A 20,330-nucleotide genomic window follows, 5' to 3' on the forward strand; every position below is an offset into this window, starting at 1 on the left:
GATAAAATTGACACTACATATTGCGAGAGTTACATGGTGATGCTCAAAGCAAGCAGAAACTTGCTCAAATTTGCTTTTGTATACTTTTTTGGTAGATTGTTTTGATAAGACAAAATGCTATCACATACAGGGGGAGAGCCTTGTCTTTCCAACTATTACTGGAAGTGGAAAAAACATGCAGGTAGTTAGAGACCCTGTATGCTAGGATGTTGTATCCCTGACTGATGAGAAAGGAGATCCAGACTTGCTTCAAATATCCACAGAGGATAAAGGGGAGATCGCAGGAAGGAAAACCACACTTGCAGAGACAAGAAAGGGGCAATGAGGATTATTGAGCTCTTCAGCTGACTTGCTTTCTGTAAAAAATTTGGGGATCAAGGGAAGAGGAGGATAAGCATAAAGGAGACCCAAAGGCCAAACATGGACTACAGCATCTCTCGGTGACTCCCCGAGGGGGGAATTAGAGCAAAGTACCTGCGGCACTACTTGATGTGGGGAATGACAAGGAGGTCGCAGCAATGTCGGCCCCAAAGACAGATCATAATCTACACCACATAATTGAGAGACCATTCTTGAGGCATCAAATGGACCTGCTCAGTTTGTCCGCTAGCACGCTGGTTTTCCCCGGGATGTGCATCTCAATTAGAATGCAGTCTGATGAGACTGCCCATTTCCACACTCTCTTGGTCTCCCTGCAAAGGGGATAAGATAGAGTTCCTCCTTACTTGTTGATGTACCAGACTACAGACATGCAGTCTGCAATGCAATTGTCTCAAATGGGAGAATATCTTGAAAAACCTGCAACACAAATAGAACTGCTCATCTCTAGAACACGGATATGCAAACTGGTATTCTTGGGGAAACGCATGCCTTGGACCGTTATTCCCAAGAAATGCCCTCCTCACCCCATTTGAGAAGTGCCCGTAGTCACTGTGGCTATTGGGGTTGGTAGAACAAAAGGCCTGCCTGGATCAAGATTGTCCGATTAAAGCCACCAGTGGATATGTTTGCAAGATGGAGTAAGCTGAACTGGAAAGGATATGGGTTTATGCAGAACTGATCACAGTACAGCTGGAGTCCACTGGAGAGCATGCATAAAGAAAAGTGTCAAAGGACGTAGCACTATGGCGGCTGCCATAGAACCTAGTGCTTGAAGTACTGACCTTGCCGAAGGAGATGGATGAGAAAGCATATAAATCTGGCTTCTGACAGTGGTAATACGATGAGGAAGTAGAGATGCTGCTTTTATTATCATATCTTGAACTGCACCAATAAATACCAGGCTTTGGGCCGGTGTTACATTATGCAAAGTCAAACTTACTGTTATATGGAATGATTTGCAAATAAGAACAAACAGTCCCTGGCATGCAGAATGAGATGCTTTAAGAGGGCAGTGAAGAGTCAGTCATCTACACATGGAAATACTTGAATCCTTTCAGTCTCAAATGAGCTGCCACCACTACCATCTATTTGGTAAACAGCCTGGGGGCTGTGGTGAGTCCAAATGGAAGGGCAAATGGTAATGACTGGCTCCCAATCAAAAGCGTAAATGTATTCTGGAACGCTTGTCTGTTTTGATATGATATGCATCCTGAAGATTTACTGAGCACATCCAACCATCCTTGTGAAGAGTAAGATGGACTTTACAGTGACCATTCGTAACTATGACTTCTTCATATACTGATTCAAATTGTTTAGATCCAAAATAGATCAGAGGTCCCCAGTTTTCTTTGAAACTAAAAAGAAGCATGAATAACTTCCAAATCTTATTTGGTCTGGTGGGATGTTTTGGATTACCCTTTTTTTAACTAGCAGCTTTTGGATTTCTTGTGCTGCTGCCTTTCTTTGACCAGGTGGAACATCAGGAAGCTTCTTCCTTTTATAGAATGGGAGAAGGAAACTTATGTAATAACCTCTGAATATTATTCTTAGCACCCATGAATCTTGTGTTATACTTGCTCAGGTATCTGGGTGAAAGGACAAATTGACCCTAACTACCTCCAGAGTTGAAAAGTCAGGCAGCGTTTCAAGAGCACTGAAAGGGTCTGTCTGGAAAAGAATCCCTGAAGCCCTGATTTTGCAGACCTCCTCTGCCTCTAGAGTGACTTCTTCCATCAGAATTTCCTCCTCTGCCTCTGGAAGAATCACCATGCAGACCTTGGAGAGGTCCTTGAGATTTTTGGAACCAAATCTTACTGTGCCTATGATTCTTGGAAAAGGTTCGTTGAGACTTAGAAAACTTGACTCCCATTGAAGACAGAGTCATTCCATGCTATTTGCTGCGGGTAAGCATTTCTTTCCTTTTACTGACGGCCCAAACAAGGAAGTGCCATTGAATGGGGCACTGATAAAGGACATCTTAAAAGCTTCTGCAAAGTCACGTAGTCACATCCAGACATGTCTCCTTATGGTAATGCCTGAACCGGCTGCTCATGAGGTACATTCAGCTGTGTGAGACATCAACCTCATCGAAGTGCTTGACATGGATAACACTGTGGCCAGCTGCGACAAAGTTATTTTGAAGTCCTCAGCAGATATGGATGCAAGAGTATGTGAAAGCTCCTTGGTCAAATCTCCTGAAGCCTAGTAAAAAGTGTGCCAGGTAATTTAGTGACCTCATAGCAAAGGTTAGAGGCAAAAACTCACTTTCCACATGTGTCTAATGCTCAAGACACCCTGTTCGGTGAATGGACAGAAGAGCTCTGTTCTGCTAGCTCTTTCTTGGTGGCTGCTGCCACCACCATAGCATCAACTAGGAATGCTGCTCCAGTGGGGTGTATCGGTTGGCATGGCTAAAAATCTGTCAGGTCTTTTAGGAATAGTTTTGATGGTATCAGGTTTCTTCCAAGCCCGGTGTGAAACCAAATCAATAAGTTAATCCTCTGCTGGTGGTCGGGGGGGGGGGGGTAGTCCAAGATGTAGACTAACCAGAACCAAAAGCCTTCAAAAATACCAATTCTTCTGGTGAGGGGTTTTAGGAAGACCAGACCCCTTTTTGTTTTAGGATTTCTAAAATATCTCCAAAGGAGATGTCATCTGGCAGTGATCTGAAAGACCCCTCTCCATCAAAATCAGTATCCTCTGTGACAGACTCGGAGTCAATGCGTCTCCTTTTGCAAATTGTCTTCCGATGCACCTCTTCTGTAGGGTGTTCAGGCGCGATGTCAAGAGAGAGGGGAAGTTCCTATACTGGAATTGGTTTAGACACTTTTTGGCCGTCCCTGTGGAGTAGGTCTGTGACTCAAAGCTTGGAACTGATGAGAGAAAAGGAATAGGATCTGAAAAATAAAAGGCATTTCTCTTGAGAGAGAAAAAGCCCTTTCCAATACCTTGAAAGCCGACTGATCTGGACAGACTTTGATCAGCCCTATCAGAGCCGAAACTCCTGATGAAAGTAGGTCTTGACCTGCCTTGGATCCACACCTGGAGAGTGGAACCAGATCTGAACTGTCCAGGGCAGAGGCTCGGGGGGGGGGGGACGACACCCATCCAGAAAAATCAAAGCTGAACCTATCCTTTCCGACCAGACGCTGACAGTTCAGCTCAGAGACCCATTCTGTTGGGAGGGTACTGGAGCAGAACTAGCCCAAGATATGGTCAGAATAGAGGAAGGCTTCTCTGACACTGGACCACTCAGGGATTTCAGACCCTGGGACTTCGAAATCTCTGGACGGATTGGAGACTGGATAGTTTTTGACATGGTAAGCATACTGACAGATCCAAAAGGGGGATGAATCTGGTAAGACCTCCATATGGATCTGAACTCTGAGAAATTTTCACATCATCCTAGCCACATCTGCTTCCAATATGCTTCTGAAGGACTTGGAGGAAGGAGTGGCAGGAAGCCTGGAATGCTTCTTTGAGTCTGAAGTAATTGAGAATGCAGGGTGGGCGAAATTGGCTTTATATTAAATTCTGGAGTAAAACGCCTATACGAAATACCCAATTTCTGATCCAAGGATCTGAGCGTAGTACCATAGGACTTACTGTTATAACTGAAGGACTCTAAGCCTTAGGATCCGATTGTCAAGTCTTTGGACCTAATGGTGTTGGATCCTAAGTTTTTCTGTATTTAAACGTCGGCTCCGATGAAGACCTGGGAAACTTCAGAAGGTAGGGTCTCCTGTGCAGATATTCTAGTTTTGGAGGAGGTTTGAGTCCCTGAAGAAGATGAAGTCGGAAGAAGTCCCCTTAGAATAAGGTTACTGCATCCATCTTCCAGGGCTCTTGGGTTAAAGGTGAAGCAGATCTTACAAGCAGTGCCCAAGTGACCATCTCCAAAACAGTAAGCACACTCCTTGTGGGCATCCAAACTTTGGATTTTCTGCCTACAAGAACTGCCTTTCTTAGAACCTGTTGGTTTATCTGACATAGCAGGCCACTATCCAAAAAGAAAAAAAAAAAAAAAAAAAACAATAAACTTAAAAGATTTTTTTCTTTAAATTAAAGAAAGAAAAGGGTTTAAATTACCAATGATTTTAATCTAAAGAAATAGTTGGATGATAAAAGGGTAATCAGATACACCAACAATGGTAAAGATTTACTATTCAGTGAGAATAGTAAGAATATAAAGGGAAAGTCCTAACATACTGCAAGAAAACTAGGAGGGAGGATCGATAATTAAAGCCAAGATACAATTATATCCAAAAAACAAGTAACTCACAAAATTATCTGCAATAATGGGCGAGTGTGGAATCTGCATCTGTTCACAACGGCAGTAAACAAGACTTGGGACAATGGGGATGGAATATGGCATTATGGGTTGAGGGAGGAGCTCAAGACCTGGATCCGAAGTCTGGAACATGCAGCTGACGGTCTGAACCCATATGTTGCAGAAGAATGAAAACAACAGATCAAACTTCTCTAAAGAGAGACACATTAAAATACAACCCCGTCTGAAGCAAAAGCATGCAATTTACATTTCAAATGACAGCCTATAAGACAATTGCAGAAAATGCATGACTGGTTTCAATAAAATGACTAATTTATACGATTTTAGTGCAGACTGCAAAAACAGCAGAAAGCTAACTACCAAGAGAGGGGAAAATTAAAATAAGTGCTGCTTGCTGCATGCAGTTACTGCAACAATCATTAACATTAGAAAGTTAAACCCTTTAGTTCTCTTACCTGTAGGGCAAAAAAGGAAGGTGTCTGGTTCACCAAGATACTGATAAATCTCATTAGTAATAGATACTTGAGCATGTGCAAATGAACTGAACACTTCTTTATCAGCAGGGCACATGTTATGATCAATGTCATCAAACAGCAGAGCAAATGACTTGCAACCAAAGTGCGTAACCTACAAAAGAAAGTATATTTATCAAACTTAAGTCTCTCAAAAATTTAAGTGCAACTTAAAAAGGAAAGTATCACATGGACAATGTGAGAGGCCAAAACCTTCACTTCCTCTACTTTGCCACTATACCAAGAGCAAGTCTAGGACCACCTTAAAAAAAAAAAAAAAAAAGTCACACGCATCTGTGGCACAATTTGATAAAAAAAATAACTATGACCTTTACCTAAAAATATGTGAAGAAATAAAAGTTACAAATTTAAACGATAGAGCCATGCTATCCAATTTTCTTCTGGTTCAACCCATGGGTTGTTGGGATCCAACCGAATACAACCTCTACACAAACTCAAAAGCTTTGTCAGTTCCAGGGCTCTAACTCCTCCCCTACCCATAAATTCCCTATATTCCCACCTTAACACCTCAGATAGAGTTTGCCACCATCCAACACAAAATGATCTATCGTTTAAATATGAAAATAGTTGCAACTAAAATAAGAGGAAAAAGACAAGGCAACAGACATGGAAGTTGAGTAGCAAGCCTCCCTGACATCCCAGTCATTGGTGCCAATTTAGGAATTTGAGAAGGATGGAGGGAGTTTGAACCAAACCAAAAAAAAAAAAATCAGACAACATGGATCTAGCAGTATGCTTCGTACATAACTTTTGCATTCAGTGTTGTCTATTGCCATCCAATTTAACACATGGGAAATATTTCCAAGCTGTCACTGGGTGGTATCAAGGAAGGACATTCCTGATTGCGGTGCCAACAGAACACAATCGATATAGTAAATCCAGTTTATAATGAAAGTATGGATTTGTTAACCAAGTAGCTGCAGCACAAATTTCATCAATGGAAAGTCTTCTAGAAAATGTTGCAGAAGTTGACACTGCTCTAGTGGAATGAGCCTTGCATTTACACCAAGTCAAACTTTTTGTTATAGACAAAAGAAATGCAGTATGAAAACCATCTTGAGAGGGTAACTTTGCTAACAGCTTTACCTAATTTTGGCTTTGAAAAGCAAGCATCTGATTACATTTCCTGAACTGAACTAACAATGAACAGCCACTACAAGGAAAACACTCACTGTTTTGAGTATCTGGGGGAAAAAATACTGGTAAATTTAATAACTGATTTAAGTTGATCTCGGAGGCTAACTTAGGGAGAAAAGACACATTAGTTCTCAGAGAAACTCTCTCAATGAGGATTACACTAGCCTTGCAATGTCTGGCTTTCTGTATGAACTCGTTCATTAGACATATGGGAGGAAAAGCATACAGGAGGCCATGGGACCAAATGTGGACCACAGCGTCCCTCAGTGATTGACCCTGTGGAAAGATTAGGGTGAAGTAACTGCGGCACTTGGGGTTGAGATACGAGGTAAAGAGGTACCAGAAGGGTTGGTCCTAGCAGCAGAAAAAAAAACAAAAAAGTTGCCACTGCTGGATCGAGGGACCTAGCATGATGTCAAAAGAACCCTGATCCCAAGAGGCGCACTGCTGTTAGAAATAAGAAGTTATGTACTCACCATAACGTTCCATCTGAGTAGGTGACTTCATTTGTCTGCAACCTTTGGGTCTTGCATCAGACTTCAGATCTGAGCCGGCAACTTATTTTACAGCTTATGGATCCGAGCTCCTAGCTCCTCCCCTTACCCATAATCCCCTGCCAACCCTGATTGACCTCAGATCAAGTTTGCCCTTATACCAAATTTCAGACCAAAAGTGTCCCAAAAGGGACCAAGAAAGGACATTCAAAAATTGATTTCTGAAGGCCAGGGGGAAGGAGGGGGGATGGTTGCAGACAAATGAAGTCACCTATTCAGATGGAACGTTATGGTGAGTACATAACTTCTTAATCTGAAATAGGGACTTCATTTGTCAGCAACCTTTGGGACAGAGTCCCCAGCTACCTGAATCTTGGGTGGCCATCATGGAAGAATGGTTCTGGAGCACTGCGGAGCCAAAGGATGCTCTCCCTCTGGAAATAACGTCCAGCTTATAATGGTTGATAAAGGTATGAGATGAGGCCCCAAATGGCTGCAGAGCAAATATCATCCAAAGATACTCTAGATCTAAAGGCAGCAGAAGTAGATATGGAGCGAGTAGAATGCGCCCGTACTCCCTGAGGTGCAGGCCTCCCCGAAGTTTCATAGGCCAGAAGAATACACTGAAATCCATCGTGATAAGGTGACCTTAGAAATAGCTTTACCCAAACTGAATTTGGCAAAGGAAATGAACAACTGATCGGATTGTCTGGGAGCAGCAGTCCTATGAATGTAGAAGCGCAGTTGTCTGTGTACGTCTAAGGAATGCAGCTTGTATTCTCCTTTATTCTGGTAATTAGGGAAGAAAACTGGCAGGTTAACGGACTGATTGATATTAGTTTCTGAGGCCACCTTAGGAAGAAAGGAGGGATTGGTCCTGAGGTACACTCTATCCTGATGAAAAATCAAGTAGGGAGGTTTCACACAAAGGGCCTGAAGTTCGGAAACTCTTCGCTGAAGTGATGGCGACAAGGAACAGTTTTCCAGGAAAGGTATTTAAGTTCGGCAAAGGCAGCTGGTTCAAAGGGAGGGGCAGTCCAGGCTTGAAGGACTAGTGATAGATCCCAAGGGGGTACAGCTTCCTTGACAGGAGGCCTGAGCAGGAAAGTACCCTTGAGGAAGGTTTTACACAATTTCACAGTCAAGGGACCTGTCTTGTGTCCCACATGGTAATGAGAAATGGCGGCCAATTGAACCTTGACCGTAGAACAGCTGGCTCCCTGTTGAAAAAGTCTGGTGAGGAAATCCAAGACAGACGGCAACGAAGCCGTGAAGGGATCTATGTTATGGTGTTCCGCCCAGATGGAAAAATGCTTCCATTTACTGCAATAGACTTTTCTAGTGGAAGGTTTATGTGCTGCCACCAAGATGGCTTTAACTGGTGAAGAGATGCCTTGAGTCCTGACAGAGTGGAACTGGAGCAGCCAAGCTGTCAGCTTCAGGTTGTCCAGATTCGGGGTCGGTAGACCTAAGGGATGGGATATTAGATCCGGAATGGGATCCAGAATCCAGGGACAATTCACCAGATGAGACCACAGGTAAGGGAACCAAGTTTGACAAGGCCAGAATGGGGCAATGAGGATCATTCTGCTCCCCAACTGAGAAGCTTTTTGTATAAGTTTCAGCATCAGGGGTAGAGGAGGATAGGCATAAAGTAGACCGGGAGGCCAAGCATGCACTAGAGCGTCTCTCGGGGTTTCCCCGAGGGGGGGAATCAGAGCGAAGAAGCTGGAGCACTTCGTGTTTGAGGGAATGGCAAAAAGATCGCAGCAGGGTTGCCCCCATTCGGCAAAAATCCGCTTCGCTACCTGGGAATTGAGAGACCACTCGTAAGGGGAAAGAATAGTGCAGCTGAGCTTGTCCGCCAGAATGTTGGACCATCCCGGAATGTGCGCTGCGATAAGGAAGCAGTTGGTGGAGATCGCCCATTCCCACACAGTCATGGCCTCTCGACAGAGAGGGTAGGACCTGGTTCCCCCCTGTTTGTTGATGTACCAGACAACTGACATGTTGTCCGTCTGTATCGCAATAGTTCCTACGGGGAGAAGGTTCTGAAGTGCTTGCAACGCCCTCATCTCCAGAATGTTGATATGCAAGGAGGTCTCTGTGTCATTCCACGTGCCTTGGACCATTCTGCCTGAGCAATGCCCCCCACCCGAGGCGAGAGGCGTCCGTGGTCACTGTGGCAAGGGGAGACTGCGTGCAGAAGGGTCGTCCCGTATGGAGATCCGGGGACTGGAGCCACCATAAGAGGGCCCCTCCTGCAAGCCCTGCTGAGTGAGATAGGGTGGCTGAGTGGGAGAAACTGAAAGGACCATTGGACTAAAAGGGTCCACTGTAGCACCCTCATATTCAGACGAGCATGGAAGAGTTATTGCTGCTGCCATGGAGCCTAGTGCCCTCAGGACCAATTCCGCTGGTGGGGCTTTTGATTGGAGGATGGCCCGCACATGAAGCCTCAGGTTTTGAAGTCGCTCCGAAGTGAGGAACGCTCGCAGACTTCTCGTACCTAGTTTGGCCCCTATGAAATCTATCACTTTGGAGCAAGGGAGGATATGTCCATGTTGATCGTAATGCCTAGATGGGGAGCTAGCCGGAGAAAGTAATTTCGGGCTGCGCAGAGTAGATGCCTTGTTGGGGCGGACAGGAGCCAGTCGTCCAGGTACAGGAAGACCTGCATTCCCTGGAGTCTCAGGTGGGCCGCTATCACTGCTAACACTTTAGTAAACACCCTGGGGGCTGTGGTGAGACCAAAGGGAAGGACCCTGAACTGATAGCGACTGGCTCCGAGCCGGAAGCGGAGAAACTTCCTGGATCGTCTGTCCATTAAAATGTGGTAGTATGCATCCTTGAGGTCTATTGAGCACATCCAGTCACTCTCCTGCAAGAGGGGAAGAATGGATTGAAGGGTGACCATCCGCAATTTTTCTTTGGTTACTGACAGGTTCAAGAGTGAAAGGTTGAGAATCGGTCTCAAGTCCCCCGTCTTTTTTGGCACCAGAAAGAACCTGGAGTAAAACCCTAATTTGAGCTGATTCTGGGGGGATGGGCTGGATGGCTCTTTTTTCTAGCAGCTGCTGAATTTCTGCAGCTGCCGCCTCCCTCTGATCGGGTGGTACTTCGGGGAGGTTTTTGAGTCTGGGGACATGGTGCAGTGGAATTTTGTAACCTCTGGATATGATACGAAGCACCCAGCGATCTGACGTAATGGACTCCCAAGCCGCCAGGTGCTTCGAGAAGCGCCCCCGACTGCCTCCAGAGTGGAGCAGTCGGGCAACCCCTCAGGGCTACTGCGTTGGCCGATCAGAGAAGGTTTCTCTCGACCCAAAATTTCTCTGGGCCCCTTTGCCTCTAGGGCAGCGTCCTCCCTGTCCTCCTCTGCCACAGAAGGACTGGTTGTCCGGAGAAGGATGGGAATGTTGCGATTTCCGGAACCACATCTTCTCTCCCTTTTGGTTCTTGGAGAAAGACCTCTGGGGAGCAGAGAAGCGGACTCCAACGGCAGACATCTTCATGTCCTTTTCGCTCTGGACAAATGTCTCACGAACGGTCTTGCCAAACAAGGCAGAACCAAAGGGGGCATTCGCAAAGGACGCCTTAAAGGGCTCCGCCAAGTCACAATGTCAGAGCCAGGCCTGACGTCTCATGACTAGACCCGCTCTGCTGGCTCTAGCAGCTCCCTCTGTGGCGTGGGACAAAAGCCGCATAGCGGTATTTGAAACAGATCTTAGAGTGGCCATACGAGTGGAGTACAACTGCTTGTCTTCTGCCGACATGGCCTCTGGGGGAGAAGCAGCATATTCTTTGATAAGATCTCGATGCATCCTGATGACATGTGCCATGTAGTTAAGGGACCTTACTGAGAAGGTCGCTGAACTAAATACCCGCTTCCCGAGGCGATCGATCGTGCAGGACTCCTTGCTCGGTGGATGGACTGAGGGGGTCTCCTGAGCCAATTCCCTCTTGGTGGCTGCCGCCATCAACATGGCATCTAGAGGGGGACCCTTGCTCCAATGGTACCAGTCTGCAGGGGGACTGAAAATTCTATCTGGGCGTTAGGGAACTGGCTCCACAGTGTCCTGCTCCTTCCACGCCCTGGTGGTGATGAGGTCCACCAGAGGGTCGGCCGGAGGGGACACCCAAGAGGTAGACGGGCCTGCTTTGAATGCCTCCAGGAACACTGACTCTGAGGAAGCCTTGGGGGCAGACCCCCCCCCCGATCCTGAGCATTTCCATGATGTCTCCAAAGGAGACCTCCTCGGGGGGGGGGGCCTTCCCCTTCACCCAAGTCTGTGTCCTCTGTAAGGGACTCAGGGGAGTCCACGTGTCTCCTCCTACACTTATGTTTGCGAGGCACTTCCTCGGGGGGACTGTCCGAGGAGGTCTCACCAACAATATCCTGTTCCAGTGGAACAACCTGGAACATCGAAGCAGGCTGTCCCTGTGGCCGGGTGATGGAAGCCTGACCAAGCAGAGAGGGAGTGCAGGGTGGAGCCGATGCAATGACTGGGGGGGTCCGGATGCTCTCAACAGAGCCCTCTCCACTACAAAGGCCGAGGGGGAGCCACTCTCCCTGGGGTCCGAAAGACAACTCCCACTCGGATCCGATGAAGGGATCGGAACAGGCGCCGAGGCCATCGGATCCGAAGGACCCGTGCGCTCCGACCTGGAGTCAAAAACACACTGAATCCCTCGGATCCGAAGGTCAGTCCACAGCTCCAAGAGGTCGGATCCGAAGTACCCAGTACTGTCGGTGCCGACCCACCCCTGGCTCCAACGCTGCCCGGCTCCGAGCACGCCAAACCCGAGAAGCAGGTCAGAGAAGGAGCTATCGGGGCAAAAAAAGGTGTTGAGCTTCCCCCCGAAGGGGGGGGGGCAAGAGCACTCCCATCTGCAGCTGGGCCTGGATGAACCTTCTCATCATCCAGTCCAAGTCAGCATCAGAAAGACTATAAGTAGATCTCGACGAGGCCACCGAGGCAGGCCGGGAATGCCACCTCGATGACCTCAACGGAGATCAGGTCTCCTCCTCGGGTCCCGGGGAAAAGCAAGGGGATCGGATCCGAGGAGGAGGAGACCTGGAAGCCGTGGAGGGAGAAGCCCGCTTAGCTGGGGGGGGGCCCCGAAGCGGAGGCCTCGGCCCCCCCCCCCGCTTGTGGTGCTTCTCCCTCCTTTTCTCCCCCCTGGCCTCGCTTTCCTCCGGCATCTTAGTGGGAGTTTGAGTCCCGGCCAGGGGAAGGGGGGCAGGAGTGGCTACCACCAAGGACTGAGGAGAAGCCACAGGAGTACCGGAGGCAGAAGCCGGATCCAGGGGCAAAAGTCCCGCCAGAACCAGCTTCGACCTCCGCTCTTTCAGTGCCCTGGGGTTGAACGCTGCGCAAATGGAACACCCAGAGGACAGGTGTTGAACCCCAAGGCACCGAACACACAGAGTGTGGCCATCCGCCGGTGAAAGCTTACGGCCACACAAGGTGCACTTAGAAAAACAATGGGTTTTGGTGCCTCCGACATTAGAAAAAATAAAGTAACTACACAAACACACCAGGCCCCAAAAACACAAGCAACACACACACTCAACGAGCCAGCGAGGGGAGGAATTACACTAAAAATTAATAAAATTAACAAAAAGGGATCCTAACCACACACACTGTTTAATTAAAACAAAACATTTTCTATTTTGACAAGTTTTTGAAGACTTATCTTGTAAGTCACCAGGAGCTCTAAAATCCAGCTGTCTCTTCTAAGAGCGGCAAACTAGATCTGAGGTCAATCAGTGTTGGCAAGGGATTATGGGTAAGGGGAGGAGCTAGGAGCACGAATCAATAAGCTGTAAAATAAGTTTCTGGCTCGGATCAGAAGTCGGATCCAAGAACCAAAGGTTGCAGACAAATGAAGTCCCTACTTCAGATGCAGTGTTACGCCATTGGCCAGTACCAAACTCTCAAGGCCTCTCGACACAGCAGGTAGGAATAGGTTCCCCCCAGTTTGTTGATGTACCACACCCCTGTTACAGTGGCCTTCTGTATGGAAAACACACCATTGGGGAAGAGATCCTAGAAAGTCTCCCAACACCAACAGGACTGCTCTCAACACCAATACAATGATGTGAAGATTGGCTTCCATGGGTGACCATGCACTTTGTACTATCACCCATTTAAATGCTCCCCCCACACCCTAGAAGGAAGGCACCCATGGTTACTACCACAGTCTCTGTATGGAACGGTGGTTTTTGGTCACTGAAGAGAACTATCTACCAGGCAATGCAATGTTTGCAGATCTGAGCGAGCTGAATCTTTGCATGTAACAGGTGAATGTTCCGAGACCACTGTACTGCTAGAATCCACTGAAGCACTCACATGTGGTATCTGGTTAGTGAAACCATTGGGTGCTATTAGACCTAAAAGGCATAAGGTAAATCTTGCTGGAAAGTGAGGGATGATGAAGCACCCACACAGCCACTAAATGCAAGGATAAAACTCTGGACTGGGGAAGACTGGCGATCTGTATTCTTAGTACTGAGGTGGCATCCTATAAATTCCATTCATCTGGTTGGTGTCAGATGAAACTTTGGAAAATGTACTGTTTTCCTAAGTTCAATAACTGCAGCACAAGATTCAGGCGGTGTATCAGCAGATACTCTGAGGTATCAGTTAAGTCAATTGTCAAGGTAATGGAAAACCTCTATCCCTAACAGCAGCAAATGAGACATCACCACTATCATTCTCATGCTGAACACCCTACAAGGTGTGGTGAGATCAAATGGCAGGGCTCTGAAAGGATAGTGATTGGCTCCCAGATGGGAAAGGAGAAATCTCCTAGAGTGCCTTTATGTCTTCACATGACAGTAAGCACCCTGGATGTCTACTAAGCACATGCAATCATTCTTCCTCAGTAGAGGTAGTACGGACTAAATCGTGACCAACCAGAATTTTGTCCATTTTACAAATGGATTTAGATGACAGAGATCCAGAATGGGTCTGAGGTCCTGCGTTTTTGGCACTAAATAGAACCACAAGTAGACTCCAGATTCTAACTGGACTTGGGAGACTGGCTGAATGAGTCTCCTCTTTTAGAAGTTTTGAAATTGTTACTGTTGCTAGTTCCCACTGATTGGGTGGAATATCAGGGACTTTAATATTTTTCTAAGGTGGCAGGGAAAAGGGAATAGAAAAGCCACTAGAAATTATTAATACCCATGAATCTGAAGTCACATTTTGCCAGGCTTGTGGGTGCAACAGTCAGGCAACCATTCAAGTAAGCTAATAGGGTTTCTCTGAAAAGGGAACACGGAAGCTCTGGCATGCGTTCCTGCCACTGCAGTGACGACCATTTGGATTATCTCTGCTTCTGTTACAATCAGTTCCATCACAGAGTCATGGAAAGAACTGTGATGTTTGGAGCAACATCTTTTCTCTCCAACCCTCGACTCCTACAACTGATTCACTTGGTACAGTGAAAAAACATATTCCCACTGCAGGGGTGTCTTTGCCATCTTGTTGGCTCTTGGTAAGTGTCTAACCTGTGGGTCAGAAGGTCCAAAAAGTGTTCACCAATCATTGGGAGCACTTACAAAAGAAGTTTTACATTTTTTTTGCTAAGTCACAAAGGCATATCCAGGTGCGACTGTGCATGATGTTGTCAGTGCATGCTGCCCAAAACTCCTCGTTAAGGAGATGAACACAAACTTTCCACAGATAATTCGTTTTTCATGGCTGCTGCTACCACCATATAATCTACTACAGGACCTTTGCTGTAATGTTTTTTGCCTTTTGCAACTACTAAAATTCTATCTGCTTTTTTAGGGATAGGCTCCACTACATCAGGGTCTCTCCATGCCTGCTGAGCCATGAGACTGAGGGGGTCAATGGGTGGTACCACCCAGATCTATGTTGGGTCAAAACACTGATTCTTCAAGTGAGGAATTTTGGGTGAACATGACGTCTTCAGAGGAGGAGCGGGAAATGCACACCATCCAAATCAGTGTCTTCCATGAAAGACTCTGGAAAGGAGTCCGTGCGCTTCCATTTGCATGTCTGGTTTTTGTGAAATATTCTGTTTGGAGATCAGAAGGTTCAGAACCACACTGGGAGCTGGATGTCAAAAGCTCAAGCTTCCAACTGTCCCTCTCTGGCATGAAGATGGGAAGAGGAGGCAGAATCCTGCTGGGGTTTGGGTGGAAGTGACCTAGGAGGAGTGGACTTCTTAGACATAACTAAGACTCCATAGAAAGCCTTGAAGGCCAAAGATGCAATTGGCTCAGAGGACCTACCACTATCCATGGAAGGAGGAGATTGCTCAGAGCCAATGTGCCTGGACTCTGAAGCCAATCTTGGATCCAAGCAGTCGAGAGCAGAAGCCAGAGAGGTAGAGATGGTTCAGAGAAAATCAGTGTTAACCCATCCCCTCAAGCCCGGGCATAGACTCTTCAACATTGAGTCTCTCCCTGACCTGAGCACATCAGTGTCGAGACAGATGCTGTCCCAGTCTAAGTAAGCAAGACTGTCAAAGACAGACACCTCGGTATGGGACAGGACCAGATAAGACTGGTTTCTAAAGTACAGTGGATTGGTACTGGAGAAATAACAGGAGGGTATGTTGGACCAGTGCTCAGCAACTTCCATTGAGGACTGCACCAAGAGAACCTCTACCTACATCGACGTCTTGAGAAACTTCATCATCCTATCAATATCCCGTTCCATGAGGCTGCAGGACAACTGGGAGAAGAAGAGGCCCCCCAGGGGTAGTCTCAAGTATCACTTTTCTTGGAAAATAAAGGAATGCAGCCTCAGGCTCACCAGTGCCAGAGATAACCGGGGCCAAGGAGAAGAGGACTGAAGCTGAAAAGCTGCCAGTTTCGACCACTGAACTGATTTTGGCCCAGTTTGACTGACAATGACGGATCCGGAGAATGTTTCCTGAACACTTCAAATAAAGATTTCTCATTTTCGTCAGACTTGTTGCTCTTTCTCCTTATCTTTCTCTTTGGTCCTAGACTCGTCAGACATGGAGGCCAGAGAAATAATGGTGGCAGAAGAATATCCTACAGAAGTTAAACCCCTGTCTGGGGGTGGGGGTACAAATTTCACCATCAGTTTCTGTCTTCGTCTTAACAGCTCTAGCATGAAGCACATGACTGACAATCCGTATCCAAACATGCAGCCCCCAAATAGTATACACAGAGTAAACAGGGATTCTTGCAGGGGAACTTGTGTCTGCATTGGGAGCATTTCTTGAAACCTTGAGAGTCTGACATGGTAAAGAAACTCAAATATTCAGACTCCTTACAACCGCAACAGCTACAAGAGTTAAAGTACCACAATACCAGTTCTTACCTATAGTAGTCGCAGTTAACAGCAGCATCACTCTGAAAAGTTATCGTTAATTAACCATAAGTCTAAACGGTAACACTATCATAATCAAGCTATAAATCTAACAGGTAATTCTATTCTAATCAAACTACCAAAACTATCTAGCTAACTAATATACTAATCTTATGAGAAACACAGTAAAAAAAAAAAAAACTAGTGCATGTAAACTTTCAGTAGGGAGGAAGAAAAAGGCTGAAAACCCTCAAATGATATATGCACGAGATAAAACCTTAAATGTACAGTCCCCAGAAATGTTTTCTTTTGATTCGGGTCTTGTTTTATATTTTCAGCCTGGCTTTCTGGGCATATCCCAGCTTTGGCTGCAGGGGTTGGAGGAGGGGTGCTTACAAGAAGTTTCAAAGGTCTTAGTCAAATTCTGTCTAAAATTGTAGTTGAATCCACAACAGCTCTCACTGAATCATTCTTTAGTTTCACCTGTGCTTTTTATCCACAAAGAAAAGAAGCCTTTCGGGAATTTTATGACCTCACTTCCAACTATCTTGCTAGAAAGCATACCAGCAATGCAAAGCTCAAACGTTACTAAATGGTTTTCTGTTCATTTTGTTTCATATTTTATTTTGTGCAGACTTCAGCTAGGTGCTATGATGTTATGCATAACTGCCACTTAAGTCTTAAGCAGTAAACAAGACCTCAGTGTTAGGGTAGAGAACTGGGAAATGTGGCGTTGTTACAGCCATGTAACTGGAAGAAGCTTCAGAATCAGAGAAAAGGTCAGATCCGGCTGGATCAGATGACCTGTGTGTTGAATCGGAAGAAAATGGATCCAAAGTTAACAGCATATTTGACTTCTATCCGGAACAATTTAATGCACACATTAAAGCAACATGCAAATGTTTCCTGAAAAGGTAGCAAAACCCGTAATATGGAAGGAGTATTCTAAATGGTTAAAAAAAAGTACAGTTATATAAGGAACTTAACCGTAAATGTCAGAGTGGTATCAATCCTCTAGTAAAGACTCTGATTTTCTCAATGGCAGGTGTCCAGAGGCTCGCTCAGGTTAGAGATTTCTCACTTTCCCACTATGGCCTGGTAGACTCCCCTCCATTTTATGATGTAGGTGGTATAGAGAGTAGTCAGATGCCACAGATTCACATCTTACTTGTTCCAGACTGCAAGCCATAGTCAGGAAAGAGAGCACAACTCATCCAGTACCAAGGAGCTGAAAGATGGTACCTGGTAAAGAATCTAAACATAGAATTGAGGAAAGACAAACAAGATAAGCATCCCAACATGAACCCCTTGGTCAAAAGAAAGGTTGGAGAGAGGGAACTACAATTAATCTACTCAAATATCTACAATTATGATAAAGTCCTAACACAAGTGTACTATTTTCCATGCAGCTAAATGAAGCAGTACTGACTTTTGGGATGACTTGTAGAGCTTGCCATTCATGGACAGTTGGCTTGTTACAGGAGGTGAGAACAAACCCTGCTGAATGGCTGAGCCAAACCCTGCCCTGTCTCTGGCCATGTCCCCTAAATTGTAATGCTTAGCAAAAGTGATGACAGATAACTTTGCTGCTTACAAAATGGCCTAAATGCATACCCACCCCACTCCTCGAAAGGAAAGTCTGGTAATAGCTCTGGCTTCACTAGAAACAGGGACTGGTTTTACAAGGTGGAGGTAATAAAAAGGGTAATACAATTACCAATCCACATGGAAAATCTCCCCTTGCAAAGATGAGACTGAAATTTTGCTTAGCTTTCTTCTAACCAACTAAAATCAGACCCCACACACTGCGCACACAAAGTAAATAAACACATTCACCCTTGTTTTATGGTAGGAGGAAGAGAAATTTCATACAAGTGGCCTGGTTTAAAGTAAGTTCAGTTAACAAGCTGGAGAAGAAGGCAGCATTAACCCAAAGGTGATCCTTTCTTTATGAAAAACTAAAAGTTCTCTACACAACAGCCTGTAATTTAGAGTTCCAACAGGAAGACAGCATGGCTACCAGCAGGGTAGTTTTTCAGGTCAGTACCTTGATTTTCGGGGGGAGGGGGTGGCAGAAGCAGCTGGTTAAAAGGATGGAAAGATTAACTTCTTTAGTACTAAAAAATGAGGTCCAAGAGTGGAGCCAACTATTTCCTGAAGTCTTTAGATGAAGGATCCCTGTGAGGGCTTGCTTCACAGGCAGCTGAGAACGCACAAGGATGTGCTGTTATAAAAGCAGAAAATGCTGAGGCATGAGCCCTGATAGATACACACAATGAACAAGCTTTGGAAAAGGTGTAAAAGGTAGTTGAAGACCACAACTGGCTGTAGTTGCCTTGGTTGCTGTATTATCCTCACGCACCAGTGAGATCTTTTTCCATCTGGCTACTCAGAACTGTGGTTTTGCTTCTGCTTTCATATTTAAGCCAGTGTTTGGACATCAGTAGGCCAAAATTGGTCAGCTCCTGAATGTCCATCTTGAAGCTCTTATCCCGAATACCTTGCGCCTTTTTTTTTTTTTTTTTACTTGCTCTTGTACAGACACTAGGTACTTCAGAACATGGAACTGGCAGCTGAAAGCTCTCAAAGCCAAGCAGAAGTACATTTTCTTGCCAAAGCAGTCAAGAGTTTTACTCTGTCATTTGACAAGGACTAAAGGTGCAGGGGCAGGTGTCCTACATAAGCAAATTTGTCTTCATCTGAATCAACAGAATCTGAGGCCCTCTAGGGGAAATGTTCATTTTCTTTAATCAGAGAAAGCTCCTGCCACACAATTCTTTTCCAAGGAAATCTACTTCAATGAATTAAAACCATGAATTACTAAATCAGTCTGACAAGGTTCTGTGAAGTCACCAAAGTAGAAGGGGCTAGCAACATCAGCAGCATAGGGTGTAGCATTTCCAGCTGTCACCTTGACTTAAAAGAAATGGTTTTGATCCGAATGATGCCAAGACCTCAAGATGCAGACATACATCTATACCCTAAGACAAGGACACAGATAGAGCAATCCCAACAGTAACCACAGGAATTTGACACTCAGCATCCAGAACCAAAACAAGCATTAGAAACCACAGTCAATACAGCAGCTCCAGACCTAACCAATGCTCACTCTGCTCTGGGTTGTGAGTACAGAGAAGGGGTAAATGACATGGCAGCCTTCGTAACAGTTGCATCAGAGGTTTCAGGCCAGGAAGAAAATGATGAAAAGGGCTGCAAGTGTACCTCACCTGAATCAGAAAATAAGCTGAATTAAGGAATCTGCCACCACACAAGTGTCACTTTTACTTGCAATTTATCGACAGGCTGGACTGGAGACTGGCAGACCTAAGGCATCCATCCTACAGAACACACCAAATTACTAGGAGTAGAAATAGACAAACTGAAATCTGACATTCACATTTCCATGACCATTAAAAAGTACAGAAAAAACTAGAAGCATAATATAGAAATCAGGAAATACTTAAAGCAGCTAAAATTTTGGCAGCAAATTCTCATCTTATCTCTACCTTACCCTACGCCTCTCCAATATTTACTCACCTTAGACAATTCAACCTAAATAGGCTCAAAACCTGCTACAACAAAATCGCCAAACTCACCACAGGGGCTTCCTACTGTACTCACTACGGTCTCTCACTAGCAGAACTGGGCTAGATAGAGCTCCCCACCTCCTTCAAAAGTACCAACTCGCACTCTACTACAAACTAATAAACCAACCACTAAAAGACCCATCCCTCCAGAATCTACTCCAACCCTACACAACCAAGAGACCACTAAGATCCAGCCAAAAAAACCTCCTACAGGTCACAAGAGCCAATAACTCTGCCGGAGAAGCATTCTCCTGCGCTATAGCCAAACTCTGGAACTCCCTCCAATCCTCAATTACCTCTAACTTCTTGCAACCACTTCAAATCCTTACTAAAATAACACTTAAAAACTTGGCAGATATGCCCTTGCAACCCCCACTCCAACACCATCCACTCCACTAACCCACTACCTCTCCTGACTGCCATCAACAACCTACTCTTAGTAAGCTTGGCTACTCATGTTCCCAGCTATTTATTGCATAATACTAACTTCTCGTAGCAACTGCTAATGGCTGTTACGTACCTCAAAAACAGACATCAATTGTTCACTGATGAATCTCAACTGCATTTGTAATCATGGATTTAGTACA

General features: G+C 45.6%; 1 protein-coding gene across 1 annotated transcript in view; it reads right to left on the reverse strand.

The window, feature by feature from the left end:
* OGA (O-GlcNAcase) overlaps positions 1-20,330 on the reverse strand; it is a gene marked incomplete at its 5' end in the record, with an annotated part of 1,599,409 nt that overhangs the window by 1,435,316 nt on the left and 143,763 nt on the right. Inside the window, 1 exon segment of the mRNA XM_044056260.1 lies at positions 5,128-5,299. Coding sequence (XP_043912195.1) covers positions 5,128-5,299 — 172 coding nt within the window.

The sequence above is a fragment of the Protopterus annectens genome, chromosome 14.part0 (assembly GCF_019279795.1).
Source record: "Protopterus annectens isolate FY-2018-M chromosome 14.part0, PAN1.0, whole genome shotgun sequence".
In the NCBI taxonomy this organism is placed as follows: domain Eukaryota; kingdom Metazoa; phylum Chordata; order Ceratodontiformes; family Protopteridae; genus Protopterus; species Protopterus annectens.